Raw genomic sequence first — 25967 nt, forward strand, 5'->3', positions numbered from 1 at the left:
TAGCTACAAGTGTCACAAAGAAGATGGTTATCGGAGAGCACGAATAAAGCAGAACTGTTTAAAAGGGCCCCGTGGTTGATGGGGTTGGACGTCTGCTCTGGTTCGTAAGATGCTGGATGACCGAACGGACTGGGGGCTTTGCTGGAAGGAGCATCAGGCCTCAAAGCCCGGAGGTAAATCTGTTCGCTTTAATACAAGGGAGGAAAAGTGGGTAATCTGTTACAGTCACCATCCCGAGAACAACTTCCCCACAGTCGTGGGCCTGTGCTTATCGGGGCAACAGCAATGGTTTAGGGTTCGCCTGTGGTAACACTGGATGAGATCAGACCCTCCATCTCCGTTCCCTTCGCCGCTTTCCACAGAGCTGCGCTCATCGCACTGTCTTTCTATGGGCTGATTACTTGTGGAGACAGGGTTTGCTGCCGGCTGGGGAGACTTATGACCCAAGTCACTTTCTCATGCCACGGATTCGGTGACGTCCGTGTCCACGTCCCCGAGGCCTCACAGGTGTTTGAACGTGTCGGTTCTCTCAAGGGCCAAAACTAGAAGGATCCGGAGTGAAGGCCTCTGGTGGCAGTAAAACTGTGTGTGGAACCGAGAGAGACCCTGCCCATCACAGCCACGTGGAAACGCCGAGTTCAAGACCCGTCCTTGGGTGGTTCAAAGCCGCGCATTCTGTGGATCGGAAAGCGCGGGATGCGGGAGCAGGGGGAAGTCAGGGCAGCATGGCCTCTGGGCGGCCAGATGTGAGGACTGAAGTGAACTCCCACCAAAAACAACTTTGGGGCTGAAATAAAATGGGTCCTTCTAGATCTGGCTGCATGAAAATGTCCGAGCATTAAAAAACACTATCAAGTAATTTTTTTCTATGGCGTTTGCCAATTGATGATATTCTAATTCCATCATTCCTTCTACATTTACTAGTTCCTACCAGACCCGCCTGCCTTCGGATGCTGGCCCTGCCACTCCAGCTGTGCGATCCTGGGCAAACGAAAGCAAAGAAGCCAAGGGACAGCCTAGAATTTTGCATTCAGTAAGAAAGACCTTCAGAAATTAGGTCTCCTTCTCTCCTTCTCCCTCTTTCCCCTGTTCCTCCCTCTCTGGCCACATCCCCCTGCCTCAGGCCACTGGGCACCTGGCAGAGCTGCAGAGGCACCCTGGTGGTGGCAAGGGAACCCTCTAGAACACAGGGCAGTGAGGGCAGAAGCGGCAAAACAGCTGTATCGTTGTGTGTTTTCATCACCACACGTGCCGGAATGCAGGTGTGAGGAGGTAGGGGAGCCGTGGGAAGGAACAGTAGTAGCCACACAGGGGTGTTGGGAGGGGTGGGGGAAAGCAGGCGGAGGACTCCAGCAGTGTGGTTAAGCGTGGGATCCCCGAGCATGGAAGTGTCCAGCAAACAGAATGTAACACAGCTTTCTCGCTGCTGGAGGAGATATTTATAAGCAGAGAACAGAGAGAAGCTAGAATGAATCCTGGGGCTGGTTCTGAATGGGAGGAATTCAGATGTGAATAACTCATCTGTGAGTAACTCCGAGTTCATGACACACACATGTGTGTGCACAGCTATGAGCCCTCAGTCTGAGCTTTTTGCTGAGAGGTCCCAGAAGCATTGGCACACTGGTAGCAACACACAAAGCTAAAAGCAGGTCTGGGTTTCCAGCAACTGACCTCCACTGAAGGGATCGGATTTCTCTGGTGCAGGGGTGGATACCAGGGCTACGTCCGGAACAGCACGAGATGAGCCTGCAATGATTCCTCTTGTGAAATCGTGCAGCTGTACCGATCTTCCGCCGGCCAATCGGGGACGACATGAACATGAAAACAGATAATCATGGCATCACAATGCAATACATTGAATCATACAGGAATTTAGGAATCCTGTGGACATGAATAAAAGAGAATGAATGACTAATAAATACATGGGGTGAAGGGAAGCGTTTTCCTTCAGTAGATTCCTACTAATGAACATTGAGGGCTGGTGTTAGAGAGCCATCCTATTGTTGGTTGTTCCAACGGGAGCTGTGATAGCCGAGCAGGTGAGTGTAAGGTGACGAGCAACAGCATAGCGGGACGGTCTCAGGACATCTCCCCATGATGCGCTAAATCAGTGGCAAAGACCAAATGGTAAACATAAGATGGAGAGACTTGGCAGATGCCAAGCTGAGCAGGTGATCGAGACGAACATCAGCACCATCAGCGCGATGAACGCCGTGCGTGGCCTCGTGTGAAGCACTGGGAGAGCGCGGCAGCATTTCCCAGGTCCTCCTGCCGAGGAAGTGTGAGCTGAGTCTGGTCTCAAGGAAGCCCAGAGAGACCCACGGGGAGGGTCATTCAACAGAACAAAGTAGGGCGAGGGGGTGAAAGAAAGGGAAAGTCAGCCGAACAGCTCGAGACTGGAGAAGAAGGAAGAGACACGGCCACAAAGCACACGTTCCTGGTGGGGAATCCCGGCCAGAAAGGAAAAGGAGATGTTTTGGATCTGTTGGAAAATCCGAGCATGACCCGCAGACAGAGCAGTGCTGCTGTGTCTATACCGATTTTTTCAATCAGAGGACAGTACGTTGCTGTTGCAGGAGGGTGTCTGTTGTAGGGAATCACACTAGTGAGTTCAGGACGGGGTGTGCCATGTACACACATTGCTTCCAAGTGGTTCAGGGAAAAAAGGTGATGACAGAATAAAATGTACTCAAATGCAGTAAAGTGTTAACTCTTGGGGTATCGGGGTAAGGAAAATTATGTATATTTGAAATGATTTCAACTTAATTTTTAAAATAAAATTAATGCAAAGGCATTGAATTTCTCAATTTTTAAGATGAGGTTGGATATGGCTAAATACATTTTTATTATTGATCACATTTTATTACCTTTTCTCAAATAGGCATTTTGTATAATCTAATGGGAAAAACAGTGAAATAAAGATATATTTAGATAAATACTGAAATAACTGGCATGGAGCAAATCTGTGCTTCAAAAAAGCTAAAGGAGGTGCTTCATATTGAAGAAAAATTATACCAGAGGAAAACACACACAGAAGATTATCAGCAGAACTGGCAATCGTGTGGATGCACGTGCAATCTATACTTTTATCATTTCTTATTTTCTCTAAGACAGCTGGCTCATGACAGCCAAAATAATAGCATTAATTGTGAGTAATAACATAGGTAGAATAAAAATTTATAAAAACAATATCATAAAGCATTATAAGGTATATGGAATTACAGTATTATAAAATTCTTACATAATCTGTGAAATGGTCAACAGTAGTTCTAACCAGAAGGCAATACCTTAGAAATCCACTTTAAAACAGCTCCAACCAGCAGCGTCCACAAGAGCCAAACTGTGGAAGGATCCGAGATGCCCTTCAACAGATGAATGGAGAAAGAAGATGTGGTTTATATATACAATGGAATATCACTCAGTCATCAGAAAGAATGATTACCTACCATTTGCATTGATGTGCATGGAACTGGAACGGGTTATGCTAAGTGAAATAAGTCAAGGAGAGAAAGACAATTATCATATGATTTCACTCATACATGGAACATGAGGAATAACACAGAGGACAATAGGGGAAAGGAGGGAAAGCTGAATGGAAAGAAAATAAAAAGGGAGACAAATCATCAGAGACTCTGGACTCTGGGAAACAAACTGAGGGTTACAGAAGGGAGGTGGGCTGGGGGATGGGGTAACCGGGTGATGCGTATTGAGGAGGGCACGTGTTGGGATGAGCACCGGGTGTTATACACAACTAATGAATCGTTGAATACAACAAAAACTAATGGTGTATTATTATATGTTGGCTAATTGAACATAATTAAAAAATAATAAAAAATAAAATAAAACTACAACAATCACTAAAAATACTTAGACCTTAACACCATTAATTTAAAAAATACCAGACTGTCCCAAAAGGAGGCAAAAAGAAAAATAAAGAGAGAAAAAAGCAGATGGGGCAAAGAAAAAATTGAGTCCCCAGTTTCTGTATTTCAACGATAGACTAGAAAATCCAAGCGACAAACGTACAGATGGCAGCTGTAACCTTCCTTAATATTACTTCATTTATCCACTCAGTGAACTTCACTGAGGGTCAGCCACGTAAAGAAAACCCACAAGGTATAAAGGCAAAGCAACCAACTGGACAACATTGATTTTCTGTGTCATACTACAGCATATTAGAGAAATAGGAGTGAAATGCGGTAACAAAGTCAGGCAGAAAAGACCTCTCCATCTGCCAGGTTTCTTACCTGCATCCGCGAAACAAAGCCTCTGCTCTCCCTGGAGCAGCATTTACCTGTATCAATCCTGGATTGTGTACCGCTGTATGCCAGGGGTTCAGCGTGCCCACCACGATAACATTTGCAGAAACACTGATGATTCCTGAAGAAAGGGGCTTTGTTTCAACAGTTGCACCGGTAGGGGGAGTCATGTTTCCTTAACAGTTTTGTGTGTCTGTTTCAAGCTTATAATTTGTGAGTTGACTTTGAGGTCCCAAGGCAGCCCCAAAGTATCAGAATTACCCTCTAAGATCGCCGTGAAGGTTGTATAAAACACTGGTGCCGAGTAAATGCCGAGTAAGTGGTCCCTAAATAGAGAGATCACGGTGGTCACCAAAGCTGTCTTCCACACACTTACATCTGATTTCTAACAACTCAAGAGCGGGACCTGGGAGCCTCAGGGTTGCGAAGGATCAGCAGGAAGGGGCTAAAAGCAGGGCAACATAAAGCCAAGATACTAGAGGTCTGTATCAACCCAGATAGAAATCTAAATAGGCAGTGACATAAAAAGCAACAATGGAATTCAGCACATAAAAGTGACAAAGGCGGCCACCAGCATCAGGATGGCGTGGGCAGCTCTGGTCTCCGGGGGGCCGTCGGGGGTGTGAATACACCGCACTCTCTCGTGGTGCCCGTGCAGGAGCAGTACCGTGGAGCTGCTGGACCAGACCATGAGGCCAAAACACGTGGCATCAGAGACAGCCCACAGGACGACAGAGCTTGCACTGGGACTCGAGGATGAGCAGAACCACTGCCCCTCGGAATCGGTACTATTTCCCACTTCCTGTGCACCAGTGACTTTCGTGGGAACACAGGTGTTTATTAAGACACTGACCATCCAGCAGATGCAACAGGAAGGACCAACGACCTTGGGGGCTTGTCCTCTGAGCACCGTCCACACCACCCGCCCCGGGATGAGTGTCAAGATCTGATAGGTGCTCAGGCCGCAGGTGGAGCACAGAGGGTGCTGCGAGCGGCTCTCTGTATGTAATACACAAATTCACACCCAAGACTGGACAGGGGCTTCCTCAAGACAAAAGCCGCCATCTTGTAGGGAGTCCCGGCAGAGAGAAAAACCAAGAGATTGGCTACCGCCATGTGGGTGAGAATCCTGTGGGGAGGCCTCTGCTCGTGTCCATGCAAGACTGGAGAGAAGTTACGGAAGAAGAGGGTGACATTGGCCAGAGCTCCAATGCCCATCTGGAAAAGCAAGATGGTTTTCAGAGCCTCTTCTCCTGTGATTCTCAGGGCATTGCTCTGCAAACACATGGTAAACAGTTCAAAGTGGCCTAGAGTAACGAGTAGGCTCTGTTCGTGCCTCATGAGGACTCTTCTTAGTTACAGGACCTCAGAAAGGGATCCTGGGCCTTTTCTTCTCCTGAAAAGGGAGGCACAGCCATATTCCACAGGAGACTCGACCAGGAGAACAGGCCATAGACACCAACTTCGCAATTTCACATTATTACTTTGTACTTCTATTTACTTTTTTAAAAATTTTATTTTACTTAAACACAACAAATTCACATGTAGTGTATTATCAGTTTCGGAGGCAGAGGTCAGGGCTTCACCAGCTGCATGTAACACCCCGTGCTCATCACACCACGTGCCTTCCTTAATGTCCGTCACCCAGTTACCCCATCCTCCACTCCCCCTCCCCTCCAGCAACCCTCAGTTTAGTTCCTGGAGTTAAGAGTCTCTCACAGATGGGGCGTCTGGGTGGCACAGCGGTTAAGCATCTGCCTTCAGCTCAGGGCGTGATCCCAGCATTATGGGATCGAGCCCCACATCAGGCTCCTCCGCTATGAGCCTGCTTCTTCCTCTCCCACTCCCCCTGCTTGTGTTCCCTCTCTCGCTGGCTGTCTCAGTCTCTGTCGAATAAATAAATAAAATCTTTAAAAAAAAAAAAAAAAGAGTCTCTCACGGTTTGTATTTACTATTATGTTCTGACTCTTCCCCAGAATGTAAACTAACTTGAACTTAAGAACCATGCTTGTCTTACGAAAAAATATGATTGACCCACGAAAAGTGTCAAGTAAACATGCACTTAGTAAATAAATAAGTGAAAGGAGGTGGGAGTACTGCACCCCTCTTAGAATTTATGATTGTTTTGTCACCATAATTCGTTAACCTAAGACAGTGAAGTAGACAAAGGCCGCGTCATGTTCAAATGTATAAGATTATATAACGCATTAAAATTGCAAGAAAATCAACACTCAGCTTTTGAGAATGCCTAATATCATGCATCAGAATGACTGGGTATGATATACCTTCCAAAAAATCAGTAGCCTTCTGATAATACAACATGACCCTAGAATGACCTCAGAGTGACCACAATGTGAATTTCCTGTCAACTGTTGATCACGGTGGCCAAACCACAGTTGGCTCCCGATACTGTTAGAAGCAGTAATAGTAGCAGTAGAAACAACGGCTGTGGTACAGGACGTCTGTCTCCGTGTTTTGGTTACGGCACCACCAGTGACGTGAAGGAGAGGTAGTACAATGTCAGAGGGGAAAAGGGGGTCAGGTGTGTCCCACCAAACTACTTCTGAGACGTGAAAATTAAATATAATTCATCTCACATTTGTTTCTCTCTCCTTGATGCCTCACAGAGTAACACACACACTACAAAACAAAGAAGAATGACCCCAAAAATCTCCAGAGGAATCCTACTGCAGTAGGATTTCAGAAAGGAAAAAAAAAAATGGGTCATTAAATCATAATATCATCACACCACAGACCGTTTTTCTCTGTGTATATCAATGGACCTTATTTCCATCAAGATTTTGAAGTTATAGCCCGAACTCTCCACGTCGGTTTTCTACGCGTATTCACACACAAGCCTGAGAACCCGTCAGGTCTGAGGAAATCAGCAGACTTTTGTACGTGGTTGAGGAGGTCAGGGACTCTGTTCATCCAAAGCTTGGCTCAGATTCCAAAGAGATCTCGTCTTTTTTCTCTCTCGTTGTCAATGACCCTAGGACACAGAGACCTACAGTCACTCTCTCCACCATGGTCCCACCCACAGACACTCCCTGGCACATGCCCACCAGCCACCAGCCCAGCCAGAGCGCAGGCAGGGGTAGAAGCTGTCCTCCACAGCATTTCTACACAAACCCCGTTCTGAGCTCCTCTCCCATTGGAGACTTCTTGTCTCCTGGTTTTTGCCCTGAGACTGAACATAGGGAAGCACTCACCTGGCTGGTCCTTGCTCCAGAGTTCCATGCATGGAAGTGTCAGAGGATGAGCCACAGTTATAGGGACAGGGTTCCTAGACTGGATCTCCCCACAGAGATGTCATTAACACGTGAGCTGTGTCTCAGTGACACTGTCTGCATGGAGAGTCCAGGGCGTCTCTAATGAGAAGCAAATTTTATCCCCATTGCAAGTCTTTACCAGCCACTTCTGGTAATTAATGGTAATTTTTGGTAATTAATGGAAAGTTCCTGAAAAGCTGAACAGCAGGCAGAGAAATGTTTCTATGCTCCCTCTGGAGGAATCTAAGTTCAGAGTCAAAGTTGCCATCTATAGCGGAATTGAAACTCAATGGATGGACTCTGGGAAACAAACTGAGGGTTTCAGAAGGGAGGGGGTCAGGGGATGGGGTAACCAGGTGATGGGTATTAAGGAGGGCGTGTGTTGGGATGAGCACTGGGTGTGATACACAACTAACGAATCATTGAACACTACATCAAAAACTCATGACGTACTATATGTTGGCTAACTGAACATAATAATAATAATAATAATAATAATAAACAGTCATAAATCACCAAAAAAAAGGAAACTCGATGTTGGGTCAAGTGTTCCTCTTACAGTATTTCCAAATGGGCATTTCCTCAGTGCTCTCCTGTTTCCAGAATCAGGCTGACACCATGATTGGCTCATATTGAACATCTCCATTTGATCTGGAAACTGGTCTCTCTCTTGACTTAAATACCACAATTCCTGCTACTTATGGCCCCACCTTGCCTACATCTGGAGAATTTCCCACTTGAAGCTAGTCTGTCCTACCTCAGAACCCGTGAGCTTCTCTGATGTCCACGTGACTCCCCAAGAGCTCACTATATGCTTCCCAAATCACTCAGAGAGCACTGCTCCCTTGTCCCTCATTGGTCAACTAGCCTGTCCTTTATTTTCAGAGTTTTCCCTGGGAAGAAGTATTCCTGGATGCACAGACAAGATTCAAGGGGAAGTACTATATAGCACAGAGAGAGGGATAGCATCAGAATTATTTAAAATCAAGAAAAAGCCAAAAGCCAGATAGAAAATTGGGCAAAATAATAAAGAGAAAATTCACAAGATAGATGAGATGAATCATACGAATGTGAATTATGGCAAGTCAACCAATTAGTTATTTTTCAAGATTGGTTTGGATATTCTAATTTTTTGCATGTTCACATTATTTTTAGAGTAAGCTTGCCAATTCCAGCAATAGCAACAACAAAGACAGCACAAGTGGGATGGATCATGACTGGGATTTGTCAAGTCCTTAGATCAACCATGGGCATATGCAGGGTCAGGGCATGTGCGGAAAACCTCTGTACCTTCTTCTCATTTTTGCGGTAGACATAAAACTGCTCTGAAAAATAGTAAGTTAAAAGTTTTCAAAATGATACTCAACAAAAACTAAGTTCTATACAGGGTCAACAAGGCATGAACAATTTCTTATAGAGGCAACAGAAAACCAGGCAATGTTTAATTAAGACAATGAGGTATTTATGTATATTGGATCAAACTGTGTAACATTTGGAAAAGAGAATACTGAATTTTTTTTAAAAAGCTATGGGAGTGGCATATTCTAAAGGATAAGTAGAGATTTGGAAATGTGTTTTTTTATTAGACCATGAAACTGATCGAATGCAAATTTGCACAAACTAAAAATGGAAAGTTTGGTGGGTGCTCAATGTAATGACAGCAATAAAATCTAGAATCTATAGAGACATTCTACCATGTCTTCTAAGTCAAAATTGTCAAAGGATTGTGGTTCCTTCAAATCCAAGCTCCCACATCCCAAGACACTCACTAAGAAACTAAAGTCATGCTTTCCAAAGTGTTCATCCATTTAATGTATTCCTCTAACTCTCACAAGGTAAGACGGGAAGTTTAAAGGTGGGGACGGGGCGGGGGGTTAGGCACGGATGGCACATCCGCAGCTATACCGCCGGGACACCGTAAAGGGACAGGCCTGAAATCACAGCCCCCACCGCCATGAAGTACAGTTTTCAGGACCGGGTGTGCTGGGAGGAGAAGGCCCACTGTGACCAGGGAGAAGCCTTTGGGAGTAGACGACTCGAGGTGTTCCCCCATCAGGTGGGCACACCCCTAATCCTATACTCTTCACTGACCCAGAGTAGGTGGGAAATGGTCAGGCGGGGATTGTTCTCTTCCACAGCTGTGAGCAGCATCTGGATATCCTTGTCAAAAGGAGATTTGCGCAGCCTGGGAAAATAGAAATAAAGTTTTCTTGACTTTACAAGTGATCGTTTGCCTCTCTACGTCCCAGTGCCTACTTCCAAGCCATTCTTCCCTGGAAGTGACTGGGAAAATCGCTGTGAGTGTGCAAAGAAAGGGCGTATCTGTCCTAGAGGGTAGGAACGTGGAGAACAGGGATGTGATCCACTCTGTTCCCCAGCATGTCATCCAAGGGCCTGGGTATGGAGGGCACCCAAATAGTCATCCTACGGATGTCAGATACATAACACTTCACGGGCAAATATGACGTTCGGAACGACGCTGACAGCTGCGCTTCTAGGAAAGTGCTTCTGGGTCAGAAAGGCTCGCCCTTTCTAGACCCAGCCGCCCTGTCTGAGCTGATGTTCCACCTTTATGGGACTGTGAGCGGGAGGCGGTGTTGACCGCAGGGCAACGGTTCTCGCCTGGGGCAGGTCTGCCCCTCAGGGGACATTTGACAAGGTCAGGAGACGTTTGTTTTTTTATTTCAGGGAATGGATGTCATAGCTATTCTGTTTTAATTTTCAACTAATTTAGTATTATTTTATTGAGATATAATGGACATAGACCACTGGATAAGGTTAAGGCCTACGACGCATTGGCTGGCTACCTCTCTATATTGCGGATGACGGCCAATTTAGCATTCGCTAACATCTCACCGTGTCACGTTATCATAGGTTCTTTTTTGTGGTGAGAACAACTGAAATCTTGTCTATGAGCAGCTTTGAAGTTCCCGTTTTTGATCGCCAGGAGCAGGGGAAGGCGCTCCGGGCATGTCACATGCAGGGAGAGGCCAGGGATGCTGTTCAATGTGCAGGACCGCCCCCCACAGCAAACGACTGTCGACTCAAATGCCAGTCATGCCAAGCCTGGGAAAACCTACCGTGGGCTAACCTCACCCTGAGGGAAAGGACATCCACTCACCCGAGCTGCCGCAGGGCACAGTCCGGGTGGCTCAGGGCTTCACAGAGCACCAGCGCCCCGGCACGGTCCAAGCCGATCCAGTCCAGATTGAGGCTCTTCAGGGACCTGCAGACAGACAGAGCCGAGGCCAGGGCCCCGCAGCAGGCACTGGTGAGCTGACACATTTCCAGCCTGCAACGGGGAAGGACACAGAAGGCACAGCACTGTGAGAGGCTGAGCTCCGTGCCTCTGAGCAAGGGACTTCACAGTCCAGACCGGTGGCTCTCACCAGAGCCAATGGGCCCCGGGGGGGACACGCTAGGGGAGTAAAACTGGCATCTCATGGACAGAGAGAAGCCAGGGATGCTGCTGAATATCGTACAATGAGCAGGACAGCCCCCTGCCCCACCACAGCAAAGAACCACCCAGTCCCAAATGTCAATAGAGCCAAAGTCGAGCAAGCCCTGGCTTCACCGAATGGCATTTTACTTACCACATCGTTCCGGACACACTTGTTCTTAAACTTGCTTCCCTTACGTACGTTCCCTAATCCTCAAGGTTTTCCTGTTCTTGAAATAGGTACGCCTTCTCATAAAGGCACTCCGTGGACACTCACCCCAGATTCTCTACTTTGCAGTCTGGATGTTTCAGAGCTTCACATAACTGCTCGACACCCACGTCTTGGATGTCATTGCTCCCTAGTTTCAGGGTCTTCAGTTTTTCATTGCCAACAAGAACAGCAGAGAGGTCCTTACAACAGACAGAAGTGAGGTAACAATCCTCCAGCCTGGGGGGAAATACACACCAACAGACACAATCATGAGGTCCCATCTCGCACGGCTTGGCTTGTTTTCATTTATCCATATGAAGGAGGAAGTGCCCAAGTGCTTCTGAGATGGTGATGGTGATGATTTCATGACATCACAGTTCCTCCACCGTCCTGCCCAACACACTAGGCGGCAATTCTGCTGCCTGTCTCTGCTCCCGCGGGGCATCTGCTCCCGTCCTCGCTGATTGCTCCTGCCCAAATAGCACTGGGCTTACTCCCTCACTTCCTCCAAATCGCACAAATGTCACCTTGGTGAGGACCTCCCTGAAAATTTTATATAGTCTCATGTCCCCAGTCTCTGTCCCACCTCCGAGCTCCCTGCAGCACTTCCCACCTGCTAACAAGGTATACATATATTCATCAGTCTGATATGTGTGCACGCATACATACACACACATATACGTATATGTCTGGCATATACGTGTGTGTGTGTGTGTCTGTGTGTGTCTGTGTGTCTGTGGTTCTCAAATGGGAATGATTTTTGTCTCTCCTCCCCACCCCAGGGGACATCGGCCATGCCTGTCATTTTGGTTTGCCACACTGGGAGAGAGGGTACTACTGACATCTAGTGGGTAGGAGCCAGAGATGGTGTTAAACGTCCTACATACAAAGCACAGGACAGCCGCTCCCCACAAGGAATGATCAAGGCCAAAATGTCAATAGCGCTGAGATTGAGAAACCATCATATGTACACACATAGTTGCAGCCCACACTCGTGTGTGCGTGAGTGTGTGCATGTGACACTCCATAAAATTGACTTCCATGGAAACAGAGATACTGGAGCATTTCATTTACCAATTCATCTTAACTACCCAGAAGAGTTTCCAGTGCCCAGGAGAGCCGTGAATGATCTCTATGCTATAAGCCTCCCGCCATCACTGACTGCATGCTTGTTTTGGGCAAGTCGTTGGTAACATTCCTTTCCACGCATTATTCCCGTGGGTCACCTTGATTCTTTGACGTGGGAAACATAATTATCCTCATGTCACACTGGAAGAGAGGTGAGGCACCCTCACAAGTTGGCCCAGCCAGCCCAGGGCACTTGGGACTCCATTACTGGTCTTCTGGAGGCCAGAGACCCTACTCCAGAGTAGCATATCCTACCAAGTCCTGTCAAGCTCTTTGGTCGAGCTCACACACGTCAGCACCACTGGACACTCCCACGAGTATTAGGCGGGGTCAACGTTTAGCCTTGCTTTCTTTCAGCAGACCCCATGATTTTACCCCTTCCCATTTCCTTCCCAGGATGCTGATATCCGAAAAAGGAACTCTGACATTCATGCGGATCATAGCCCGCCGTACCCCAACTGCTCGATGTTGCAATGTGGGTGCTTCAGTGTCTCACAAAGAGATGCCACTCCTTTATCTTCCAGGAAATTTGACCCCAGATCGAGAAAGGACAGGGATGTGTTGCACAGAAGGGCTTCGGAGAGGTAGTCACAGGCCACAGAGGTAAGGCAACAGCACATCAGCCTGCAAAGACACACACACACACTCAACTGGTCAACCCGCTCAAGCTCGTCTTGTAAGAGTTTCGTGAAGCCACATGCAAACCTTGCAAGTCATTCCTCCCACTCCATGGTCACCTGAGAAAAGTAAGAAGGTTAGAACGTGCAGCAGCTGCAGAAACACAGGAGCAAGGATGTGGAATATGGAATAGGGCATCTCCAACTGGGAAACAGAATCTCAGATTCCAGTCCCAAGTCAGATCGCCATCATCATCGCCATCAGCTGAGCCAAAGTCATCCCTTCTCCATGACATGGCATGTTTATTATTTGGTGCAATGTGCTGGATGACGTCCTACTTGACATGATTTTTCTTTTAAAATATTTAAAAATTAGTTTTTTGGTTCTGAGTTCTTGTATACGCACTGTCGGAAATTTGGAAAATAGTGGAAAGCAGAAGATGCAAGTCGCAACCTGGAAGCTCACCACCCAACGTCACCCCTGGATATAGTGAATTTAGGTGACATTATGTTGAACATCTTTTTAAAAAATTAGCAGCCAATATTTAAGAACCAAGAGATTTCACATGGAATTCCACAATTCTACCTCCCACAGACAAGCCAGCTACTTGGAATTCCATGGCAGATGGTCACATGGTGGAGGGGAACAGAAACTCCCCTGTGGGAGGGGCAGCTGCTTCCTAGCTCACCAGCACCCCCACCCAGCCCCACACTCATTCCAGCTGCTTACCTGGGCTTCAGGGGACCCCTGAGCGTGACCTTTGGCAGGAAGAAAGCATAAGTCGCCGATAAGCAAACAGAGCTCACCTGTGATGGGTTTTCCTTCCTGTCTTCTCATCTTTGAAATCAGACAATGGGCACATAATTCATACTTTTTTCAATGAAATAAGCATTTTCCAGTATTTTGAAAATTCACTAATACTTTAATGGTTGCATAATATAATCTTCAGTATCTTTGCTACTCTTTCCACTCCCGGAGTATCTCCACTTGCATTCTTTACACTTTCTGCCAATTTAAGTTATACTGAATTACTACCTTGCACCAAAAAAAATTTTTTTTGAAGTGCTGAGGTTACTATTAAGACTTTTCATTTCACTTTGACTTATTTGCTGACTTTGAAAATAAACAACAAATTAATACTGCCAAATCATAGTATAAACTTGTCCATTTTGCAGAATCCTGGCCAAGTGAAATAGATTTCAAAATTTTGTGCGTTTGTTGTAAAGTGTGTCATTTTGTTGAACATTTTTGCTTTTAAAATTACTACTGACATTCCTGCATGTTTAGTGGTCTTTCATTAAAAATTTTTTTTATTGAAGTATAATATACAGTGTTATAATAGTTTCAGGTGTACGATAGAGTGATTCAACAATTCCATCCATTACGCAGTGCTAATCACGGTTACTGTGCCCTTGATCGCCATCACCTCCTTCATAACGTCACCCATCCCCCCACCTCCCCTCCGGAAACCACCAGTTTGTTCTCTGTATTTAAGAGTCTGCTTTTTTGTCTCTTTTTTCCCTTCATTTGTCTCTTTGCTTTGTTTCTTAAATTCCACTTATTTTTAAGGAATAAAGATTCAAGTGCATAAAACAAATAAACAAAAAAACCTGTTAAGGGATAGATCTTGAAGAACCCTTTAGAAAAATACAGCCCATCTTAATTACCAGTAGTTGAATGCATGTTACTTCTATTCATTGTGTAATAACAGTTATCTGATGGCCAAATCTTTCCACTTTCCAATGTGTCATTTCTTTCATACCCTTGAAGATTTTTCATTCTAATCTTTAGAGATCAAAGCTTTTCTTTCTTCCTTCCTTCCTTTCTTTCTTTCTTTCTTTCTTTCTTTCTTTCTTTCTTTCTTTCTTTCTTTCATAGTTTGGTTTCAGTGTTTAATGTTCTGGGATCATATTATACTGCTGCTTTTCTTATACAGTCTAGAATGTCGTGTCAGTGAGAGCACTCCTTCCCTCTACGGTCTTAGATGCCACTGTGTGCGTGTGTGCGATGCACGTGTCTAAATGCACCCACACATGCACACAATGCGGTTTTGTGTCTGGACTACTCACGCACACCCATGGATCTGGCGTTCTTGCACCTGCCCCCACTTCAAGGCACAACAGCATTCGCCTGATTCAACACTAAGCTGCGCATGTGGCCTCACTGGGCAAACAGAGGACCCGCTCTACCGCTGCCCTAGTCAACCGCCTGAGGCAGAGCAAGCAGCGCACTCTGTATGTTTGCAGCAGGACAGAAACGGCAGCTCTGGAGAATAACCTAGAATGTACAAACCCTGTTCCTAAAAGGAATCAGATGAATGCCTTGTCTCAACTGTCCCCAGCACCCAGTTTGTCGAAGGCACAGTCCTTCTTCATGATAACCAGGATTTACTGGGCTCTCAAGTAGACGTGAGGCACCTAAGGCAGGTCTCAATCTCCTGAACTCAAACTCTCGGTGCCTCTGTGAGGTGTTTGTGTGGCCCCGTTTTTCGGATGGTGCAACGAAGGCACGGAGAGTCAGGTCTGACTACAGAGTCTGGGTTCTACAGCCTCCCTCAGTGAGCATTTGGTCCCCTTGACCACTGAGGGGCATGTGTGCACACTTCCACGGTCTCCTCCGAGCCCGCGTGCCCAGACAGACTTACAGCAGTCTCTCCAGCACACAGTCTGGATGCTTCAGGGCGTCACACAGTAGCAGCATGCCTTCGTTCCTCAGGGGGTTTTCTACCAGGGAGAGAAGCTTCAGCTTCTTGTTGCAGACAAGGACGGAGGCAATGTCTTCACAAGCTTCTGTTGTGACATCACACATTCCCAACCTGCACGTGAGACATATGCGGAGTGTGACCATGGGCTTCAAGTGGCTCATGCAAAACTGGCCACAGACCACATCCCAGTCTCTAGTCTCACCCCAGCAGATCTGCCATCTACATTCCAGACTCTAAAAGCACAAGTGTAATTACACGACTTTATTTATTTATCCTTTATTGCTTTCCACCAAAGTTAGGGGGAAAATCTGAGCCAGTGGTTCACAACAGAGAACGATTTTTCACCTCAAGGGGACATTTGTCTGTGTCTGGACACATTGTTGTTTGTCACAGTAGGGAGAGGGTTGCTATTGGCATCTAGTAGACAGAGACCAGAGATTATATTCAACATCTTATGTTGTTGTGGACAGCCCCCGACAGCAAAGAATGATCTGAAGCTCAAAAATCCTGATTATCTGAATATCTAGCAATAGTTCTGAGGCTGGAAAACCCTGGTCTGAGCCTTAATGCAGCTTAAATGAATATCTCATGGGGGCTCCTGGCTGGCTAGTTGGTAGAGCATGTGACTCTTGATCTCGGGGTTGTGAGTTCGAGCCCCACATTGGGTGTAGAGGTGACCTAAAAATAAAAAACTCTGTAATTGATTCCATTTACAATAGCACCAAAGCCCATAAGATACCTAGGGATAAACCTAACCAAAGAGGTAAAGGATCTGTACTCTAGAAACTACATAACACTGATAAAAGAAATGGAAGAATACACAAAGAGATGGAAAAACATCCCATGTTCATGGATTAGAAGAATAAACATTGTGAAAATGTCTGTGCTGCCCAGAGCAATCTACACTTTCAATGCAATCCCTATGAAATCGACATTTTTCATAGATTTGGAACAAACAGTCCTAAAATTTGTATGGAACCAGGAAAGACCCTGAATTGCCAGGGGGAAGTTGAGGAAAAAAAAAAAGCTGGGGGCATCACAATGCCTGACTTCAAGCTATATTACAAAACTGTGATCACCAAGACAGCATGGTACTGGCACGAAAACAGACACATAGATCAATGGAAGAGAATAGAGACCCCAGAAATGGACCCTCAACTCTATGGTCCACTAATCTTTAACAAAGCAGGAAAGAATATTCTGTGGAAAAAAGACCGTTTCTTCAATAAATGGTGCTGGGAAAATTGGACAGCCACATGCCGAAGAATGAAACCTGACCATTCTCTTACACCATACACAAAGATAAACTCTAAATGGATGAAAGACTTCAATGTGAGACAAGAATCCATCAAAATCCTAGAGGAGAACACAGGCAGTAATCACTTCGATCTTGGATAAAGCAACTTTTTGCAAGATACATCTCTTAAGGCAAGGGAAACAAAAGCAAAAATGAACTTTTGGGACTTCATCAAGATAAAAAGCTTCTGCATAGCAAAGGGAAAAGTCTACAAAACTAAAAGGCAACCCACGGAATGGGAGAAGATATTTGAAAATGACATAAAGATAAAGGGCTGGTATCCAAGATCTGTAAAGAACTTCTCAAACTCAACACCCAAAAAACAAAACATCCAATCAAGAAATGGGCAGAAGATATGAACAGACACTTCTCCAAAGAAGACATACAAATGGCTAACAGACACATGAAAAAATGTTCAACATCATTAGCCATCAGGGAAATTCAAATCAAAACTACAATCTGATAGCACCTAACACTAGTCAGAATGGCAAAAATTAACAAAACAGGAAACAACAAATGTTGGCTAGGATATGGAAAAAGAGGAACCCTCTTACACTGTTGGTGGAAATGCAAGCTGGTACAACCACTCTGGAAAACAGTATGGAGGTTCCTCAAGATGTTAAAAATAGAGCTACCCTATGACCCAGCAATCGCACTACTGGGTATTTATTCCAAAGATACAGATGTAGTGAAAAGAAGGGGCACGTGCACCCCAATGTTCATAGCAGCAATGTCCACAATAGCCAAACTGTGGAAGGAGCCAAGATGCCCTTCAACAGACAAATAGATAAAGAAGATGTGGTCCATATATACAATGGAATATTACTCAGCCATCAGAAAGGATGATTACCCAACATTTGCAACAACATGGATGGAATGGGAGGAGATTACACTAAGTGAAATAAGTCAAGCAGAGAAAGACAATTATCATTTGGTTTCATTTATCTGTGGAACATAAGGAATAGTACGGAGGACCATACGGGAAGGGAGGGAAAAACGAAGGGGGGAAATCAGAGGGGGACACGAGCCATGAGAGACTATGGACCCTGGGAAACAAACTGAGGGCTTCAGAGGGGTGGGGGGTGGGGGATGGGGTAACCAGGTGATGGGTATTAAGAAGGGCACATGTTGTGATGAGCACTGGGTGTTATACTCAGGTAATGGATTGTTGAACATTACATCAAAAACTAATGATGTACTACATATTGGCTAACTGAACATAATAAAATAAATAAGAAAAATAAAAACTCTTAAAAAGAAGCATCTCATAGGCTAGAGCAGGTTTCTCAATATCAGCACTATTGACATGTTGAACTGGAAAATTCTTTGATGTGGGAGCCATCGTGCGTGCTGTGGGATGTTGACCAGCATCCCTGACCTCCATCCACTAGATAAGCCTGTCGCATCCTCCCAAGGCAGCGATGACCATCAAAAATGTCTCCAGACGCTGACATTTCCTGAGGGACAAAACTGCCCTCTGTTGAGAACTAATGATCTGAGGAAAACCTGATTTGGCGTACTTCATACCCCCAAAACAAAGTGAAGTTAAAGATACAGATGGTATGCTCCAAAGAGGCAAAATGTCTACACTTGACCCCTGGTTTCCTAGATCTGTTTCCCAATTCTTATGCTAAAGCGGAATATTAAAACCCTAGGCAAATGGCATAGAAAGTAGAGCAAGACACCAAGGAATTTTAAAGTTCCCCCTGAGTTGAGGGAGCTAGGGTAGAGAAAACATATGTCATGATATGGAAACAGCTCAGGTGAAGAACAGGGTCTATAGGAAGCCTGTCTGTTCAAACAACTCTCATGCACGGAATGTGCCTCTGTCTCCTGATGAATCTTGACCCAAGTTATAATTAACCAAGTGTATGTGAATCCATTTGTTACAGCAAAGAAGAGGCCCTGAACTAGGAGAGAGAAGAGCATTTTCTCCAGGTGGGTTTCATGAGTTGGGTTGGTTGACTGCTACCTCTGTGACCTCCCCATTTCGCTTTCCACTAAAACATGGATTGAGCCTGTCTAGAAACCACCCAACCGTGGTAGGGGCAAGGGCATCCCAGGTAATTTTCAAGAGGAAGAGACGATTTGGGGAAAATGGCTTCCCATCCAGCCCCCATGTTGTCAGCTACCAGATTCACAAGAGCACCCTTGTGATCATTTAATATGAGCTCTCATTTTAAGTTTTTCTGAATATCTTCAGAGGAAAAAAAATGGAGTCTGGTTTTGGCATGGCTGGCGCTGAGGGCAGAACCAAGAACAGGCAGGTCAGGTGTCCACAGGAGCACCAAAGAAAGGAAAGCTGGAACAAACCTCCTGAGAGGTCTGGAGATGGAGATGGAAAGTATTCGATGTAAGAGACAAAGGCTGATGCGGGAAAGAAATGGGCATATTCAAACTGCAAATTCCGCGCTGGACAAGAAGCATCCCCGAGCACGGGCCACCCGAGACTTACATCAGCTCTTCTACGCTGCACCTGGGGTGCCTCAGCATCTCACACAGCTGCCCGACGTCTGCGTGGGACAGGCTCGTGCCGTGCAGGTTCAGGTGTTTCAGATGAGGGTTATGAAGAACGGCCTTATGCAAGTAGGGGCCACTTCCAAGGTGAGAAGCAAAATTGTACCTGCGAAAGATGGGGAAACGGTGGGCTCAGGCCATGGAGCCCACGCACGGAGTACAAACCATGCATCCTGTCCTGCCTGCCGTGCTTAGGCTCACAACGCTGTCAGAGACCTGCTTACCCCCACCGACACATCTCTCTCTCTGGGATTTTCAGACAACGACACGTGCAGAGACTCGGCCGCTTGGCACTCTCCTGTTTCTCCTAGTCCTTGCACGTCTGCATAGCACCACACACACCAAAAGGGAGGCGAGCCAGACGGATCCCATATTAAATTCTAATCACCGTCAGGACGGGGACACTATGGTTGTGCCACTTTGCCTCTGCAGGGCTAGCACAGAGCCTGACATACGAGGGAGATGCAGTGTTTGAATTCATGCTCATGACTGTGCTTCCCAAAGAAAGGATCCATTTGTTTAAAAACCACGGGATTTTTTTTCCCTAAAGGAGACGACAATAATAAAAACAGAAGACCGTATCTGCGGTTGTTGAAGACTCAGGTTCCTGGGTTACAGAAAACTGGATTCCCATTTTTGCTTTTCTCCTGCTTTTGCAAGGTTGGGCAAATACAGATTAACTTCTTAGTTTCTTCATGAAACAGTGTCATGACGGTTACAAAATTAAAATTTAGAGGCGCCTGCGTGGATCAGTCAGTTAAACGTCTGCCTTTGGCTCAGGTCACGATCTCGGGGTCCTGGGATCGAGCTCCGGGCTCCCTGCTCAGTGAGGAGTCTGCTTCTCCCTATGCCTGCTGCTCCCCCTGCATGTGCTATTTCTCCCTCTCTGTCAAATAAATAAGTAGTCTTTTAAAAAAATAAAATTTAATTTAATTAAGTAAATTAAAGTTACTATGGTGCCTGGAACAGGACAAATGCACATTGGCTTTGATTTGTAAAAGCCATATATGTTTTATATTTATATTTTATATTCATTAATATGTACTCATAAACACAGGCCACATAAAATATGGCTCCTGACTTCTCCCCTCGCCCCCCCGGTCAACTTCGAGAAACGAGATCAAAACAAGCAAATATTGCACCACACTGGAACGCCAGCATGGGAATTATGAATTGGCCAGAGACAGAGGAGAACAGATGGAGGAGGGAAATGACAGCCCGGATGCGTTATGGCAATTTCTGGCAGAGGGATTCCCTAAATGTGTGCTTTTCCCTAAATCTTTAAAACAAATACCATTGACCGTATTCGCTGTGTGGAGTCCCTTATTCCTGTGACTTCACTAGAAACCTGTATGAAGAGCTTGCTAATCTTTTTCTTTTTAAGATTTTACTTATTTATTTGAGAGAGTGTGAGCAATAGAGAGCACACAAACAGGGGGAGCGGCAGAGGGAGAACCCGGCTCCCCTACTGAGCAGAGAGCCCGATGCGGGGCTCGATCCCAAGACCCTGGGATCATGACCTGAGCTGAAGGCAGACGCTTCACCAGCTGAACCACCCAGGTGCCCTAACTTGCTAATCTTTTTTAAAGTTTTATGTCCAAACCCTATAAAAATCTAAGTTTATCTTGATGACATTAAGACAAATGGTTTCAAGTTTTTACCTCCCCACTAGAGCAGAAGTAAGCAATTCTGACAGTTTTCCTTAACTTAAACACAACTCCCCAAAATTATTTACTTTATTAATCATTTGTCAGTTCTACAATTGAAAGGGTCCCAGTAAGTGCCAGGAAAATTAAACAAACTTCCTAAAGGAACCCATTCTATTGAAACTGGTAAACTAGTAGGGATAAAGAAGAATCTGAAACACTACCAACAGATTTTTTTTTTAAAGAGATGACCTACAATTGAACAAGAATGAAAATGGCATCAATCTCTGTATCTGCAAATAAAATGAGTCAGACAGAGAAAGACAAGTACTGTGTGTTTCCACTTTTATGTGGAATCTAGAAACAAACTAACTCCTAGATACAGAGAACAGATTGGTGGCTGTCAGAGGTGGGGGCAGAGGGGTGTGTGAGGGGGGTAAAGGGGGTCTAAACATAGGAACGTCCAGTTATAAGATACATAAGTCCTGGGAATATAATGTACAGCACAGTGACTACAGTCAGTAATACTGTCTTGTATATTTGAAAGCTGCTAAGAGAGCAGATCTTCAAGTTCTCTTAAAGTTCTCTCTTTTTTTAAAGATTTTATTTACTTATTTGACAGAGAGAGAGAGAGAGAGACAGCCAGTGAGAGAGGGAGCACAAGCAGGGGGAGTGGGAGAGGAAGAAGCAGGCTCCTAGCGGAGGAGCCTGATGTGGGGCTCGATCCCAGGACCCTGGCATCACGCCCTGAGCCGAAGGCAGATGCTTAATGACTAAGCCACCCAGGCGCCCCTAAACTTCTCTTTTTTAAAAGATTTAATTTATTTATTTGAGAGAGACAGAGACAGAGAGAGAGCATGAGCAGGGTAAGGGGCAGAGGGAGAAGCAGTCTCCCTGTTGAGCAGGGAGCCCATATGGGGCTCAATCCCGGGATCCAGGATCATGACCTGAGCCGTAGGCAGAGGTCTAACTGATGGAGCCACCTAGGCGCCCCTCTTAAAGTTCCAAAGGAAAAAAAAATGTGTCCCTCTGAGAAGTGGTGACCAGACTTATCACGGTGATCACTTCACAATGTGTAGATTTATCAAATCACCATGGTGTACGCCTAAAACTAATACAGTATTATACAGAAATTACACCTCCATAAAGCTGGGGGGAATCTCTACTCTACAAAGCTGGATTTAAGAAATAAACCAATAGACTCAAAGATATAAGGGAAAAGCATCTCAAATACTCAATGTGCATTCTCATCATTAAAGGGTACCATTAAATGGGAGAGGATGCTAGCCTCAAATTTACTCCAACTTTGGACTCATAGAGCCTCTTGGAAAAGCCAAAGGACACAATGACATAGAATGAGCTCAGCTGGACAGAACAAGACACAGAAGCAAGAATAAGCTAAGAACTCAGTAAAGTTGTCCAAAGTAGGCACACACTCTTCTGTAACAATCTGGTGTCTTGTGATACCTACATGAGAGGTAGCAGTGGTATAAGATGGGAGGGGGTAAGTCACAGAAGAAAGACCCGCGCTCCAAAGGCATTCCCGGGGAAAGATACAGATACTTATCGACACGAGATCTTCTGCCTTAAGGGATGATCCTTAGACTACCCAACCACCACAAACTGCCCGTGCCCTCTCTTCATCCAGCAAATCCTGACTTCCAAACGTGGGCCAGGGTGTGTGGAGGGTATAGCTCTGAATGGGATGGTCCAGGACCAGGCACACACAGGACGTATCCCGTGCTCAGGGGACATGCAGGACAAAGGGGAAGACACGACTTCATAAAAGAGCACGCAGGATGTGGTTATGGAGTGACTGGGGCAGGGGCTGCTCCGTTTGGGGGAAGGGGTGGTCAGAGAAGGCATTTGGAAGAGCTTGCCAAGCGGAAGTCTAGAGAAACACTGTCTAGAAATGAGGAGAGCCAGAACGAAGGTTCTGAGCAGGAATGAGCTCGGTCAAGGGCTTGAAAGAGAGTCACCACCCTCAGGCCACAGCTTGTAGTGAGGACAGCAGCAGGGGGAAGGAAGGGATCGACCACATGGCCATGCTCTTCTCTTCACACCCATTGGAATTTTTTTCCTAGTTATGGGAAACCATGGGAAGGATTTTAAGGTGTATGTTACTTTTTAAGATTGCTCTGGCTTGTGTATGGAGGAAAGAAAACACACATTGACAGAAGACAAAACAGGATCCAAGACACTGAGGCAGGTTATTGGAGTAACCATCCCAGGTGAATGGTGCTGGTTGTGGGTGGTTAGCGGCGGCACAGACTAACAGAAAGAAATGGATTCCCTGGCTCACGGAGGGGGATGGCCCAAGGAATCACAGACAGACTGATCTATTCCAAATACCATTACCTCCAACATTCCCCAAACCCTATGTCTGGACAGAGATTGGAGTTGAAGTTCAGGGAATGAGCCAGGCTCCCCATTCTTTATTCATCCTAGCAATTACACTGTTTGGGGGGGATTAAGGTTTTTATTTATTTATTTGAGAGAGAGAGCATGAGAGAGAGCACGAGCAGAGGGGAGGGGCAGAGGGAGAAGCGGGGCTCGATCTCAGGACCCTGAGACCAGGATCTGAGCTAAAGGCAGGCACTAAACCGACTGTGCCACCCAGGCGCCCCCAATCACACTATTTTAAAATCTCGTGTACATGGGGCGCCTGGGTGGCACAGCGGTTAAGCATCTGCCTTCGGCTCAGGGCGTGATCCTGGTGTTATGGGATCGAGCCCCACATCAAGCTCTTCCGCTATGAGCCTGCTTCTTCCTCTCCCACTCCCCCTGCTTGTGTTCCCTCTCTCCCTGGCTGTCTCTATCTCTGTCGAATAAATAAATAAAATATTTTTTAAAAAAATCTCGTGTACAGAAGAAAGAGGAGGGACACTACCTCTGATTCCAGGACATATGGCGAGATATTGGGGGGGACAAATGACCAAACCCGCCATCTGTCTTGTTTGACCACTTAAAAATGAATCCAGTGACATGAAGGTAAAGAACTGCAGGTCTAATACCACTGACCAGTTTCCACACACGCTATGAAGAGAACTGTCTTCCTCATTCTGCAACCTGAGGGAAGACATGCACATTTTAACTCTTGCCTTCAGCTGGATGCCTCGAATTACTCATCACCTTCATGCAGTCATCACACTGACTGCATCTAAATTCACCAATAAAATTAATTAATTATTTAATTGATTCACTGACAGACCTCTCACTTTCAAGCCCACTCACAACCTCTCCCTTGCTATACTCTTCCTCCTATCTAGCACTAAAATTCACATGCTGAAAGCCCTTTTATGAGCACACCAGTCCCCTACTTTAACACGTTTTCCAAAGGAAAACAAAATGCAACGATCCACATTTTGCTCTGTGTGGGGTCTTTACCAGTTCATTTCTCAGTGGGTTTCCTTATGTGAAATCAACAGGTATTTAATGAGCCTCTACAAAGGACAGAGGTGTTATCTCTCCCATCATGGCGGTGTACTCAACACAGAAACACTGTGTCCCCAAGACCTTCCCTGGCTTCAATGACCTGCTAGGACCCACAAGACTTGGCAGATAGTTGCACTCATGCCTATGATTGATTACCATGAAAAGACAGAAAGCAAAATCGGCAAAGGAAAAAGGCATAAGGGCAAAATCCAGAGGAAACAAGGCTCAAGCTTCCAAGGGTCTTTGCCAATGGAGTCACCATTGGACGTGCTAAATCCCCCCAGCAACGCACTGTGACAATGCATGTGAAAAGTCATCTACCAGGGATGCTTGTTGGAGACTCAGCACCCAGGGGGTTTATTGGAGTGGTCACAGAGGCACCCATTGCCCAGCACGAGCCAAAATCTCAGACTCACACAGAAGGAAAGCAAGTCTTCAGCATAAACCACATTATTTACACAGTATGGGAACAGTGAGCCCCTCTTATCAATTAGGGTGGTGGGAATTCTCCCCCAAATTCAAGTTCCAATGTGCCACCCAAGGGCCAACCCAGTAAGCAGGATTTTCTAGGGACAACAATCTCTGACCTGCTACATTAACTCTTCTGCACAAAGACAGCAGCCAATAATTAGATGTGTGGTAACTATGACCAAAAAGACATCTAGAAAGTGCTTTGGGAGCATAGAAAATCTTCCATGAAGAAGTGAGCTTTGGGGCACCTCAGTGGCCCAGTAGGTTAAGTGGCCCACTCTTGATTTCAGCTCAGGTCATAATCCCAGGGTCCTTGGATCAAGCCCCACTTTGGGCTCCATGCTCAGCAGGGAGTCTGCTTGAGATTCTCCCTCCCTCTGCCCCCCACATCTCAAATAATGAAATACATCTTTAAAAAAAAAAAAAGCTTTGGGGCACCTGGGTGGCACAGCGGTTAAGCGTCTGCCTTCAGCTCAGGGCGTGATCCCGGCGTTATGGGATCGAGCCCCACATCAGGCTCCTCCGCTATGAGCCTGCTTCTTCCTCTCCCACTCCCCCTGCTTGTGTTCCCTTTCTCGCTGGCTGTCTCTCTCTCTGTAGAATAAATAAATAATCTTTAAAAAAATAAAAATTAAAAAAAAAAGCTTTGAGCTGAAGGAGGAGTTACATTTAAGTTGAAAGAGATAAGCTTCTGAGGGTGAAAAGAAGAGCATGGCCCAGGCAAACCCAGATACCCAAAGTGCCAGGGAGCAGCAGCGTGCTCCTCTGGGCTTCTGCACATTATCTGTATTAAGGTGATGGTGAGATCGTTCGAAGATTAAAAGGAAACAATACAGGTAATGAGTGTGCGTCAAGGATGCAGCTCCGTGCTAAAGGGCGGTTTCATAAATGCTGCCTAGTCTCTATGCGTATTCTTATTATTTTTCTCCTTCATGAATTTAAGGCTACCTTCCCATTGGTACCTTCGTTA

General features: G+C 45.7%; 1 protein-coding gene and 1 pseudogene across 1 annotated transcript in view; both read right to left on the bottom strand.

Moving 5' to 3' along the window:
* Positions 1-4575: 4575 nt before the first annotated feature.
* LOC100482204 lies at positions 4576-5546 on the bottom strand (annotated as a pseudogene).
* Positions 5547-9243: 3697 nt separating this feature from the next.
* NLRP9 (NLR family pyrin domain containing 9) overlaps positions 9244-25967 on the bottom strand; it is a 49121-nt gene continuing 32397 nt past the window's right edge. The window contains exons 7-12 of the mRNA XM_034639489.1: positions 19384-19551; positions 15572-15742; positions 12763-12933; positions 11248-11418; positions 10653-10823; positions 9244-9716 (exon numbers count right to left, since the gene is read on the bottom strand). Coding sequence (XP_034495380.1) covers positions 9584-9716; positions 10653-10823; positions 11248-11418; positions 12763-12933; positions 15572-15742; positions 19384-19551 — 985 coding nt within the window. The 3' untranslated portion in view covers positions 9244-9583. The remainder of the gene's footprint in view (positions 9717-10652; positions 10824-11247; positions 11419-12762; positions 12934-15571; positions 15743-19383; positions 19552-25967) is intronic.

This window comes from Ailuropoda melanoleuca, chromosome 12 (genome assembly GCF_002007445.2).
Source record: "Ailuropoda melanoleuca isolate Jingjing chromosome 12, ASM200744v2, whole genome shotgun sequence".
NCBI classification, from domain to species: Eukaryota; Metazoa; Chordata; class Mammalia; order Carnivora; family Ursidae; genus Ailuropoda; species Ailuropoda melanoleuca.